Genomic DNA, 14069 nt, shown 5'->3' with positions numbered 1-14069 from the left:
CCTCAATTGTTTATGGAAGAATTGGGAGTTTACAAGGACCACAAATGTTGCTCCACTTGGATTCAGCAGTTGTGTTGACCAACATGAAGGTCCAGAATGTACCTTTTCCCCTGTGTATGAAGATTGATGCTGAGCTAGAGCTACAGGGAATCCTTGAGCTAGTTACACTAACAAAATGGGTTACGTGGCTGTACATGTAGTCGAGCGGAATGGTGACATGCAAATCTGTGGAGATTATAAATGCACTTTCAAATAGCACCTTTATCCAGTGCTTTATGTTAACCAACTGCTCAGTGTTCTGGCTGGAGGAAAAGTCTTTGGAAAACTCAAGCTTACCCAAGCATATCACCAGCTGATTGTTGACAAAGATGCTGAAGATGTGCAGACAACTATTACTCATTGAGGAGCATTTTGAGTCAAGTGACTTCAGTTTGGCATTTCTATTGCACCGAGAATTTTCCAATGTAAAATTCATGGAAACTCTGCTTTCCAGAATTCCAGATGCTGTACCATATGGAAGTCCTGCTACGAGATCAACAGAGGATGAACTTGCTGAGCAATTTTGAGAAGTCTTGCACCGATTTGAGAAATCAGGCATTCGAATCAAGAAGGAAAAATGTGAAATTGGAGTTACAAGCGTCACCTTCTTGGATTATCCCATCAATGCATCTTGTATCTACATGGCAGAAAACAAAGTATGGGGAATCCATGATGCCCCGAGCCAAATTCCAAACAGGAACTTCAAGCATTTTTGGGGTTGCTCAACTTCTACCAGTTTTCTTCCAAAAAAGGCAACAGTCGCTGAACATTATCGTTACATTCTTGACAAAGAAGTTCCATAGAAATGGACTTGTCCGCATGCAGAAGCCTTCAAGAATGTCAAGAAGTTATTGATGTCCGACTCTGTTCTCGTCCACTGCGACTAACTGAGGCTGTTGATTGTTATCTGTGCTGCATCACCTTATAACATCGGAGCTGTTCTCGGCCATCCCTTGCCAGATGGAACTGAGGCACCTATCGCCTACTATTTCAGAACCGTACGATCTGCCAAGAGAAAATATGCACAAACTTGTCAAGAAGTGCTTGCTATCATTACTGTAGTCAAGGAATTCCACAATTACATCTATAGTTGTGTGGTTGAGATTCGTACTGAACACAAGCCACTTCTGGGAATTGTCTCCAGTAACAAGTCAACATCTTCAGTCATGTCATTGTGAAAGCAATGGCGGAGGGTCGTATTAAGTGCTTCCGACTACATGCTTGTCTACAAGCCAGAAAAGTCAATTGCTAACACTCACGCACTGAGACAAATACTGCTATAGATGCTGGATTGTGCCATTCCACCTCCGGCTGAAGTTTTGGAATCCCTTCCCGACCCACTGCTTACGGCTGACTCAATTGGGAGTAGAGAGGATCAGTGGCCAGCTGGGAAACTGCCCATAGAGTTCAAACCATTTTTAAACTGTCAACATGGGCTTTATGCCCATAAAGGTTGGCTCTTAAGGGGACATTGTGTTTTTATTCCAAAAGAGGTCCCTGAGTCACCTTAGATATCTTACATGCAGCACATCAAGGAATTGTGCACATGATAACATTAGCCAGAAGTTATGTCTGGTGGCCAGGTATCGATGCTGACCTAGAAATAATTGTAAATGAGACTTGGTCTACACTACAGAGTTAGGTTGACGTAAGGCAGCTTACATTGACCTAAATATGTAAGTACGTACACTACAACATTGCTCCCGCCGATGTAAGTTGTCCACTACACTGACCTAATAACTTTAACTCTGCGAGAGAAGAAGTGCTTACGTCAATGTAGTTAGGGTGGTGCAGAGTCTGTGTTGACATTGCATTACTTACATCACCTGTTGGCTGTCAGCCCTGTGTGGAGCCCCCCTGCTCTGGGGCTGACAGCTGGGGCCCATAGCCGTCAGCCCCACGCGGGACCCCAGGCTGAAGCAGGGCTCCAGCTGTTTGCTGCCAAATGCCCCTACAGAGTTAAGTTGGTGGAAGCACTTTTGAGGAGGACACAAACCATGGATAGAAAGGGCGTTCTTTGGACATGAACCACTGTGGTAATTACTGTGGTGGCTGTATGTCCACCTAACTTAGGTCAACTTATTTTGTAGTGTAGACAAGGCCTGAGTGTAGCACATACCAACCTACTTGAAATAACCCACCAAAAGCCTCAGTTTTCCCCTGGAAAGTGACTAAGAAACCATGGTCAAGAATCTATATTGACTTTGTGGGGTCCTTTTAGGGAAAGAACTTTCTGATCATAGTTGACTCTTCCTTGAAATGGCTCAAAGTGATCTTAATCTCATCACAAACGTGTAGTACAACGATCACTGCTCTTTGTCAACTATTCCTAACTTCTGTTACCAGATACTATTGTGTCCGATAAGAGAAATGCTTTTACCTCTGATGAGGTCAAGGACTTTTCCAAAAGCAATCTCATTAAAGCTGTCACCATTGCACCAAGCAAATAGTCAGGCCGAATGGGTGCTCCAGAAGACCAAAGATGCCGTAACGAAGATCATCAAAGGTGACTAGCTGACAAGTCTTGCCAAGTTTCCCATTGCTTCAAATCTCTCTCCATTCCTGACTACAGGAGCTAGCCAACCTAATCATGGGATGATGTCTTAAAATATCCCTTGACCATCTTAATACCAACTTGTCTAAGGAATTGCAACACACCAGGATCAGGTTCTGGATTCCTCCTTGTGATTATCTACCCTGCTTTTCTTCACACCACAAGAAAGTGTATTCAGTAGAAGTTATGGTGCTAGACTGAGGTGGGTTCCTTCAACAATCATCCTCTGGTCCTGTCTCATATAAAGTCCAGACTGCTAATGGACAAGTTGGCTGTCATTACATCGACAACTGAGAAGACGCTCATCTCCAAGCAACATTGCTCCAGAGGAGTCTTCGGGTGTACCTCCTCTAGAGCCAACTATCAATTCTCTCCTTATTGATACTGCCTCCAGTCTGACACTCCAAATGCGTTGAAGTTGCTACTTGAAAGGGACAGTGCTCCTGTCTTGCTGGGGGTTCCCATCAGATCACAATCATGAAAGACACCTGCCTAGTGGAGTGTCATAGAGAGACTGCAGTGCAGGTAAGAGCACTACGATGGTTGGATGATCATGTTGTCGAAGAGGAGAGGCGTGTGATGTATGCATGGGGGGGGGCACTGTAGTTTTATGTAGGGGAAAGCACTCACCAGCAGCACTGTTATTACCCCGAGTTGTTTCCCAGAGAGGAAGGGATTCACTCAGGGTTCAGTTCAGCTTTCTCGTTGGTAGCAGACAGTACGTATGTAGTTTTCCTGTTCATAACAAACAAAAGAGTTCATTGTTGTTGCTGACTGTGAATGATTACATGAATTGCTCACCACACACCTAAAACACTAAAGTAATGAATTGATGGGCAGGCAATGCTTTGTAGTGTGTGAAGAGGTGAACAAAAAGTAGTTTTAAAATTTAGGACAACAGTATTCCAGTGAGAATGCAACTGAATCTGGTTTCTTGTATCTATAACTTCATGCTGAGATGAAACCATACTTTGTTGGCTACCATATGTACCTCATTTTAACTCCTGCTGTAGTCCGTATTAGTCTGACTACTTGTCAAAGTCAGGAATCAGTGTTTTTTCAGCAATTTTGCACTTGACAGTACAAGAAATAGCAAAAGGAGAATGGGCTTTGTATTGTTACAGAGACATGGCAATTGTATTTGCAGACATGTATACTTCAGTGTAAAAAAAAAATTGTAAATCTGAGAGCCTTTCCAGTACAGATAATTAAAAAAGCATTGAAAAGTTTGCAGTAATGTCTCTAGCTAGATCAATTCTTGTTATACTCATAAAATTACCTTACTCTTAGAGAAATTATATTCTTATTAAGGATTCTCTTCTGGAATCAAACATATTATGGTCAGTGTAGATGGCACTACCTGTTGGTGGAGTGCTGTCTATCTTTATCTTAATGCTAAATTGTCTTGTTTTATGTTGTCTTGGTTGGGTGGTGGGAAGATGGAGAGAGAAAGTGGGAAACTGGGAGGAAGTTAAGTCCTGCTTGTGCGTGCTGAGGGGTACTCGCAGTGTTCAAATAAATCCTTTGATTTCTGTATACAGGTAGTGCAACTGGTGGCAGTGGCTTCAAGATGGCAAAAGCACCGACTCGGGCTGCAGGGCTAAAAATAGCAATGTTGACATTCAGGCTCTGGCTGGACTCTGAGACTCACCCCCCTGCAATTTTATAGCCCTGCAGCCTGATCCCTGTGAGCCCAAATCAACTGTCCCAGACTAGACACGGCAGTACTGCAGGTCTTTTATTGCAGTGTAGACATACCCTAAAAAGACAAGACAGGCAAAGGGTGGGGGAAAAAAGCAATATGACATACAGCCAATGGGGGTGGCGGAAAGCCGTGGCCAACACATCCGTCGCCCGCGCCGCTTTCCGCCGCCCCCATTGGCCTGGGATGGCGAACCGCGGACAGTGGGAGCCGCAATCGGCCGAACCTGCTGATGCGCAGTTAAACAAACTGGCTCGGCCTGCCAGGGTGCTTACCCTGGCGAGCCGTGTGCCAGAGGTTGCCGACCCCTGGTCAAGACTGACTGACTGGAAAGAATGAGCAGGGAAGTAGTTCGCTATGCAGTCAGAGGTAAGATAGAGTAAGTTGATTAGAATTTTATTCTGTTTTTAGCAAAATCAAACTTGCCTGTAACCTAACTCTGTTTTTAGAACGTTCTGTTTAACAAGCTCAACTACATTTAAATGTGTTTTTTTTTAAACAGGTGTCAAACAAAAAAACAAACAGCGCTCCTCCCCCAGCACAGTTATCTAAAATCAAAGTACCTGCTCCACAGACTGTACTGAAGAAGGAAAAACGGCAGAGTTCTTCAAGGTTTAATGTTAGCAATAACAGAGAACTCCAAAAACTGCCAGCTTTAAAAGGTATCTGTTTTTTTCCTTCTATGATCTTTGTTAAAGTTTTGGAGTTCTTAGGGGTAAGTTAATAATAGACACACACTTTAATTTCCAAAAGTTGGCTTTACTTTATATAAATATATGTTGTCTTCTATCACAATTGAAATGGAGATTTCCTGATGTGCGCCCTCCCCCTGCCCAAAAATCAAGGTTGGTATATGTGTAATTATCACTTGAGCACAGCTTGACCAGATGCTACATTAGGGTGAAATTCACTTATTTCCACATAAAACCGTTGTAATTGGATTTTGTGTGGAAGACTAAATAGTGTTGAGAGGCTTAGATTTCACACACCAAAACCCACAGGTAGGCCATGCAGCTGCCATTCCTCCATCACCCCAACTCCTCCTTTTGCAGCAGCTTTTGGGCCACAGAATTCTCAGATTCAGCAGCCCTCCTCATCCTAAATACACTCAACCCCCTCCACACAACCCTATTCAGGACCAGCGCTAAACTAACCTCTGGAATTTAGTGGCTGTGGAGCCCCTTTTATGTGTCTAATCTACCTGCATCCTTCTGGAGGGCTAAAGTGGTCTAGCCCTCTGTTGTGTTAGCCCTCTGAGTGTAAGTGAATTTCTCCCTTTTTGATTAGAATGAAGTCTTAAGTTTTGTGAAGTTTTGAAACCACACTGACCAGCTTTGGTGAAGGGAGACAATTTCTAACTTTTCTTTGATATCTTATTACTACTTGTTTCTGCTAGTAGTCCATTTTGTACAAATTTCTATTATAGTGCAAAACCTAAACAGTGACATCAGCAATTTTAAGGCAGAACAACTTCCGAACATGTGGCATATATGATGTGAGATGAGCTGATCTGTTGATACAAAAGTGACCGAGGTTGCTTTAAGGTTTTGTGCTAGAGAGCAAGTTCAGAGGCGGGGTATGTATTGCTTTTTGGTATCTGTTAAAGATGGAAGTGAAAGTGTTAGAGTGGTGTGTTTTAACAACAGTGTTGTAGGCAGTGTGAAAGTGTCTAAGAGAGACTTTTTCCTAAATTCTTCATTTCCCCGCTTAAATTTATTAATGGTCTTTGAAAATGAGAAAATTCTGTTAGTTTTTAAGCCAGTGTTAACTCTTTTGCTCGTTATGTGACACTTTTGCAAGAATAGGGAGGGTTAGGCTCTACTGTTCTGTTTCCAAGCAGATGACATTAGTGATAAACAAAGGAAGAAAAATATTTTGCAGCAACTGATGTGTGCTGTGTTAGCAGAGCAGTCTCCAAATAGAACATTTCTTGGTTTCTTTCAAGGGGTGCTAACTGCTTCCTTAATAGATGCTTTCTATTTATTTTATAAAACCTGTAAATAAAAAATGCTTTTAAATAACATTAACATACACATCTCTGTGCATGTTCAGCTATCCTGACCATTCCACCTTAGTTACACGATGACAATTTATTTTTTGCATTACTTTCCATTCTTTGTGAAGTGGTGAATTTAGTACTTAGGTCACAGCCCTAGAGACCAACAACCTTTCTTTACCCAAAGAAGGGCAGTGTTAGTGCAGGCTTCTCCATACAACCCTGCTAGTGTAATGAATCCTGTTCTGGCATGACCACTTCTATGGACAAGAATTATTTGTGTATTGTGATAGTAACCCATTGTGAAAGGCATAACAAAAAGATGTTACCTGCTCAAAGTTTACAATCAAAGAATAAGATGAGAGAACACGTAGGGAGTACAAGGTAGTTAAGGGTCCATGCCCATTCAGACCTTGGCTTCAGTGCTTAAACTGTAAACCGGGCTGTCAATGTTGATATGAGAAACAGTCCATTAAAAACTGGCAACAATGTTTTGACCTTGGGTAAGTGTCATGGAGGTGGAAAATTCTATCCTATTACCAGTCCCTCAAACAAATTCTTGGATTAACCACTGAGGTGCATTGTTGAAAACCAGAATGGATTATTCTGTAAGGATTATATGAAGTCTCTAACACACTCTTGATCTGTTGAGAAATAAGATTCAATTGTAGAATGGTCTGTTAATAATGTTATGACTTCTGGAAAAGTTTCTATTATGAAACACAGAATATGCAGAATTTTTTTTACTAATGAAATCCAATCTTGATTTTCCAGTATAAGTATTCAAAGAGAAGGAATATTTTTTACTGTGGTAATGTCAGCATGGTAAATGTTATATTCTTTAAAATATATACCCAATCCTTTTGATTTTGAAAATCTATCCATTTAAGCTCACTAGGTGAATTAAATATACGTAGCAATAAGTTTGCTATTAGAAGAAAACACTGAACCTCTTGGATGATGATAAATATAAAATACTGTTTCAGCACTGAAGTTCACTCTGTTCTGTGCATTTTTGTTTGAAAGTGTATTCAGTCCTATTTTTATAAAAACGTAACTTCAGTAAGATGTTATAACTTAAAAAAAACAACAAAAAAAACCCTCTTCCCTTAACATTTTCACAGTATCTTTCATCCCACTGCACTTGACGATTTGTGTGATATATGTAATTTGCACGTAGAATCGTAGGCATGGAAGGGACCTTGAGAGGTCATCTAGTCCAGTTACCTACACTCATGGCAGGACTAAATATTATCCAGACCAAGGTTTCTCAAACTTGCTTGCACCGCGACCTCCTTTTGACAACAAATATTACTACATGACCCCGGGAAGGGAGACTGAAGCCTGAGTCCCACCACCTAGAGTGGGGGGAGGGGAGGGAAGCCCAACCTCTGCCTCCATAGGGGGTGTCAAAGCTTGAGGGCTTCAGTCCTGGGCAACGGGGCTCAGACTTTGGCTTCAGCCCCGAGCCGCAGCGAGTCTAATACCAGCCCTGGTGATCCCATTAAAATGGGGTCCCGACCCACAGTTTGAGAACCGCTGATCTAGACTACCCTGACAGGTATTTTTCTAACATGCTTTTAAAAATCTCCAGTGATCGAGATTCCACAACTTCTCTAGGCAATTTATTCCAGTTCTTAACCACCCTGACAGTTAGGAAGTTTTTCCTAATGTCCAACCTAAACTTCCCTTGCTGCAGTTTAAGCCCATTGCTGCTTCTCCTATCCTCAGAGGTTAAGGAGAACAATTTTTCTCCCTTCTCCTTGTGACAACCCTTTATGTACTTGAAAATTTATCATGTCTCCTCTCAGTCTTCTCTACTCCAAACAAACCCAATTTTTTTCAATCTTCCCTCATAGGTCATGTTTTCTAGACCTTTAATAATTTTCGTTGCTCTTCGCTGGACTTTCTCCAATTTTCCACTATTTTCTTGAAATGTGGCACTCAGAGCTGGATACTATACTCTAGTTGAGGCCTAATCAGCACGGAGTACAGTGGAAGAATTTCGTCTCGTCTCTTGCTTACACTCCTGCTAATACATCCCAGAATGATTGTTAGGGCTTTCCCTCGCCCTTCCTTGGTTCTTGTCACGGAGACAGAAAGCAGAAGGCTGGAGTCCAAAGTGCAGGCAATGCGATGTTTGAGGTTACCAAGCAAGCATAGTCCCACAGATCTGTACACCAGTAGAGCTTTCCCTGTCCCCTCTCCTCTTTCTTAGCAGGCTTAATTATACCTTTAGTGCACGCCTCTAGCGGCCCCCCCATACAATTTATGGTTATGGTCCATTTTGGAGAGTCGTGAGTCTGGGGGCTTCGGTAACTTTTTTTTTTTTTTAACCCATTGGAGGGGTAGGGAGTGAGGTTGTGTTTCAGCCAGGGTCATCGTTTCTTTGGCTTTTAGTGTTTCTTATACCTGCTCTCCACCCCCATGCTCCTCGCCCTTCCCAACTGGTTGCTTGACCTTGGCTTGGGAGAGGAGTCAGGCAGCCTTCAAGTGTACACTCATCTATATTAAACTCCCACCATACCCAGCAACCTTTAACTCTTTTCTCATTGTGCTATAAACCCCATGTGGGTAGAAGACAACAGATGTTTAATAATGCACGGGAACAGTACACTGTGGCTTAGGACAGGAAGAGAGGAATGTCGTCATATTGAATTGGAACTATGAGAGCAGTTAGGTAAACAAAATGTAGCAATTTCTGTTTGAGTAAACAGTTCTCTTATAAAATGTCAAGAAATCTTTAATGTCCAAGAGGTTTACACCTTTGTCTCAAATCTCAGCTTTACGGTGTCAGATCCCTTCTTAAAATACATTTCTTTCAAGAAGCCTGAAAACTCTGGTCCTTTTGTCAGAAAGTGTATATTTATTACAGGCTGGGCTGGTAACATTGCCTATTATTGAGGTTGCCCAGCTATTGCCATTAGGAGACCCTGTTTTCAATGGCTTATAACTTTGCCAAACTTTAACCATTTGGGCTGAAAATTTCTATATTAGGTATCTGCCTCAGGCTGAAAAATTTCATCGAAAACAGTTTTATTACCAACAATGAGGCTAGGAAAACACATGCCCATGTTAAAAATTTCCATCCACTTTAATCAGCATTAGCGCTCCCATGTTTTGGAGTAGACGCTTAAAAATTGACACCACCTTTTGTTTCAGGGATGTGAAAATCCACCCACATTTGGCCAAGTAATAAGCCTTTGAAAAATTGCAGTTTGCACATGTTCTGTAGACTTTTTATTAAGCAGCTAAAATCTCCAAAGAATCCATTCTCACTGAGCATGCTCAATCCTCTTACATGCCATAGTACTGATAAAACTGCATATGCATATTCCTTATAGAGTGACTGAGCATGCTCTGTTCTCTCACAGGTCCCAGTATTGGCCAGCCAATGCATGCATCATCTCTACAGAATGACTGAGCATGCTTCAGGTCAAAGCTATGGTGACTCAGAAGAATTTGGCCTGTAATAGCTGTTCTCAGATGGGGGCTAGATACTGGAATGAAGCAGGGAACCTGTCTTCTTCTGTGATCTCAGTGATTTCTCCCCTAGTCCCTGTTGGCACCCAGGCAGAGATGAGGAGGAAGCTGTCTGATTCAAATGCAGAGTGGACAAAAGACAGCTCAGACAAGGGGAGAGAGGTCTAGATTGGGACATGGAATTTGGTGAGATTAGGATTTACTGAGAAAGGAAATTGGGAGATGGGGGAAGGCAGCCTGGGACTGGTTGGGCAAGGAGGCAGGCTGGGGGGTGGGGATTTGGAGCTGGTTGACATGGGGGGCAACTCACTGAGATCAGACAAGGAGCTGGAGTGGGGAGAGATTGGGACTAGGAATTAGGTGTTGGGGGGAGCAGGTAAGGCCTGGTCTACACTACGCATTTAAACCGAATTTAGCAGAGTTGAACCGATTTAACCCTGCACCCGTCCACACAACGAAGCCCTTTATATCGATATAAAGGGCTCTTTAAACTGGTTTCTGTACTCCTCCCCGACGAGGGGAGTAGCGCTGAAATCGGTATTGCCATGTCGGATTAGGGTTAGTTTGGCCGCAATTCGACAGTATTGGCCTCCGGGTGGTATCCCACAGTGCACCATTGTGACCGCTCTGGAAAGCAATCTGAACTTGGATGCACTGGCCAGATAGACAGGAAAAGCCCCGTGAACTTTTGAATTTAATTTCCTGTTTGCCCAGCGTGGAGCTCTGATCAGCACGGGTGGCGATGCAGTCCCAAATCTAAAAAGAGCACCAGCATGGACCGTATGGGAGATACTGGATCTGATCGCTGTATGGGGAGACAAATCTGTTCTATCAGAGCTCCGTTACAGAAGACGAAATGACAAAGCATTTGAAAAAATCTCCAGGCTATGATAGACAGAGTCCACAGCAGGGACTCAGCACAGTGCTGTGTGACAAGCGTAAGGGAAAGCCAAAGAATCAAATGGATGCTCATGGAGGGAGGGAGGGGGTACTGAGGACTCCAGCTATCCCACAGTCCCCGCAATCTCCGAAAAGCATTTGCATTCTTGGCTGAGCTCCCAATGCCTGAAGGGTCAAAAACATTTTCCCGGGTGTTTCAGGGTGTATGTATTCAATTTACACCCCCCCCCCGAAAGAAAAGGGAAGAAAATTGTTTCTCGCCTTTTTTCAATGTCACCGTATGTCTACTGCATGCTGCTGATAGATGGGGTGCTGCAGCGCTGAACACCAGCATCCCCTTCCCGGTGGCAGACGGTGCAAAATGACTGCTATCCATCATCATCATCAGCCTGTGAGTGCTCCTGGCTGGCCTCGGTGAGGTCAGCCGGGGGCGCTTGGGTAAAAATGGGAATGACTCCCAGTCATTCCCAGCAGACGGTACAGAAGGCTTGGTAACCGTCCTCATCATAGCAGCTGGAGGCTGAGCTCCATCAGCCCCCCCCCCCTTTCATGTCTAAAGAAGATTCTGTACTCCTTGGACTATCATAGCAGCTGGAAGTTGCGCTCCTCTCCCCCTCCCCCTTTAATGTCCTGCCTGGACTATCATAGCAGCTGGAGGCTGCCTCCCCCTCATTTTATCTCACTAAAAACTCAGTGTTTCTTATTCCTGCATTCTTTATTACTTCATCACACAAATGGGGGGACATTGCCACGGTAGCCCAGGAGGGTTGGGGGAGGAGGGAAGCAACGGGTGGGGTTGTTGCAGGGGCACTCCCTAGAATGGCATGCAGCTCATCATTTCTGCGGGATCTCTGGGGCTCTGACCTGGAGCAGCTGTGCTCTCTGGTTCTCTAGTACACTTGCCCCATATTCTAGGCAGGACTGACTCTATTTTTAGACAAAACATAAAGAAGGGAATGACCCGGGGAGTCATTCCCATTTTTGTCCATGCGCCCCCGGCCGACCTCAGCGAGGCCAGCCAGGAGCACCCATGACAGCAGCAGACGGTACAAAAGGATTGATAACCGTCATCGCCAATTTCCAAATGCAAACGGTGCAAAATGACTGATAACTATCATCTCATCCCCAATTTACAATGGCAGACGGTGCAATAGGGATGGTAAATGTCTCTGCTACCTTGCAAAGGCAAATGAATGCTGCTGTGTAGCACTGCAGTACCGCGTCTATCAGCAGCATCCAGTACACATACGGAGACAGTGACAAAAGGCAAAACAGGCTCCATGGTTGCCATGCTATGGCGTCTGCCAGGGCAATCCAGGTGAAAAAGGGCGCGAAATGATTGTCTGATGTTGCTTTCACGGAGGAAGGATTGAGTGACGACATTTACCCAGAATCACCCGCGACACTGTTTTTGCCCCATCATGCATTGGGATCTCAACCCAGAATTCCAATGGGCGGGAGAGACTGAAGGAACTATGGGATAGCTACGGGATAGCTACCCACAGTGCAACGCTCCGGAAATCGATGCTAGCCTCGGTACATGGACGCACACCGCCGAATTAATGTGCTTAGTGTGGCCGCATGCACTCGACTTTATACAATCTGTTTTAAAAAACCGGTTTTTGTAAAATCGGAATAATCCCATAGTGTTGACATACCCTAAGAAAGTGGAGACAGCGATCTGACAAGGAGAAGCAGGGGAGGGGAGCCCGTGGACTGGCATTGGCTGGGCAAAGAGACTAGAAGAAAGAAAGTGAAGGGGTAAGGGTGAGACTAATTGAGTGAGGAGATCAGATGAAAAACCAGGAGGGGGCAAGGAGATTGAGTGTGGGGAGGGGAGAGACTTGGAGTCAGTGGGGAATTTGTGACTCCAACAGTGTGTCCAGAGTTGGGGACTGGGAAGAGAGAGCCTGGGGAGGCAAGCAGAATGGGACTGGGACAAGGAGTCTAGAGTGGGGAAGAAGCATGACTGGGACAGGATGGTGGGCACGCATAGATTTCAAGGCCAGAAGTAATTATTGTCTGACCACCTATATAACACAGGCCATAGAACTTCCCCAAAATAATTCCTAGTGCAGATCTTTTAGAAAATTTCGATTTTGATTTAAAAATTGCCGGTGGTGGAGATTCCATAAATTACATTTGACAAATTGCTCCAGTGGTTAATTACCCTCACTGTTAAAAATTTACACTGTATTTCCAGGCTGAATTTGTCTAGCATCAACTTCCAGCCATTGGATCTTGTTATACCTTTCCTTGCTAGATTGGAAAGCCTATTATCAAATTATCCTCATATAGATACTTGTAGACTGTAATCAAGTCAACCCCGAATCTCATCTCTATTAAACTAAATAGATTGAGCTCTTTCAATCTGTCACTGTAGGGACATGTTTTCTAATCCTTTAATCATTCTGATGGCTCTTTTCTGAACCCTCTTCTTATCAACGTTCTTCTTGAATTGAATTGTGGACACCAGAACTGGACACAGTATACCAGCCATGGTCAAACCAGTGCCAAATCCAAGAGTAAAATAACCCTTCTGATTCTACTCAAGATTCCCCTGCTTATGCATCTGAGGCTCCCATTAGCTCTTTGGAAACAGTGTCGCACTGGGAATTGATAGTCAGCTGATTATTCACCACAAGTCTTGAATCTTTTTCAAAGTCACTACTTCCCAGGATAGAGTCCCCTATTGTGTTAAGTATGGTCTACCTCAGTGGTTCTCAAACTTTTTTTTCGCGGACCACTTGAAAATTGGTGAGGGTCTTGGCGGACCACTTAATGATCTTTCTGAATGTTGTTTGTACCATTAGCTAACTATTGTAAAGCATTTTGATTAAAAGTGCTATATTAAAAAAAAGTAGTAATAAACGTTTTTTTTACTACAAATAAAAGCACACAACTCATATTTTAATATCAGCAGTCCGATGGATCTGCCCTCTCTCCCTCACTGCAGCAGCCCCCGAGCTGGTGTTGGGAAAGGGGGGGGGTCTCCCTCTCTCCCCCACCACAGCAGCCCCTGAGCTGGGGCAGGGAAGAAGGGGGTCTCTCCCTTTCTCCCCCACTGCAGCAGCCCCATGCTGGGGCTGGGAAGGAGGGCCGTCTCTCCCCGGCAGCCAGAGCCCTGGAGCTGGGGAAAGTCACCTCTTTCTCTGGCTGCTGGAGCCCTGCATGTCCCAAATTCCCCCCACTTCCTCTTCTCGCTCCACTGCCCCCTCACACCTACCCCCTATTCCCTCCAAGGCCACCACCTCACCGTACATGTGCACCTTCTCTAAGGTCCAGGCGTGGCTCCACTAATTAGGTGGATGGCCCTTAATTCTCTTGTGTGTGACCACCCAGGCGTGCACCTTAGAGGGAACTATCCGCAGACCACCTGAATGGAGCTTGTGGAT

At 44.1% G+C, this 14069-nt stretch overlaps 1 protein-coding gene across 2 annotated transcripts in view; it reads left to right on the top strand.

Moving 5' to 3' along the window:
• PPP2R5C (protein phosphatase 2 regulatory subunit B'gamma) overlaps window positions 1-14069 on the top strand; it is a 175098-nt gene that overhangs the window by 29233 nt on the left and 131796 nt on the right. For both annotated transcript variants that reach the window (XM_045015782.1, XM_045015783.1), the window contains exon 3: window positions 4798-4957. In XM_045015782.1, the coding sequence (XP_044871717.1) occupies window positions 4798-4957 (160 nt within the window). The remainder of the gene's footprint in view (window positions 1-4797; window positions 4958-14069) is intronic.

This window comes from Mauremys mutica, chromosome 4, assembly GCF_020497125.1.
Source record: "Mauremys mutica isolate MM-2020 ecotype Southern chromosome 4, ASM2049712v1, whole genome shotgun sequence".
Lineage (NCBI taxonomy): Eukaryota > Metazoa > Chordata > Testudines > Geoemydidae > Mauremys > Mauremys mutica.
Note: the sequence above shows the minus strand (reverse complement) of the source record. Positions and strands in the feature narration are given on the sequence as shown.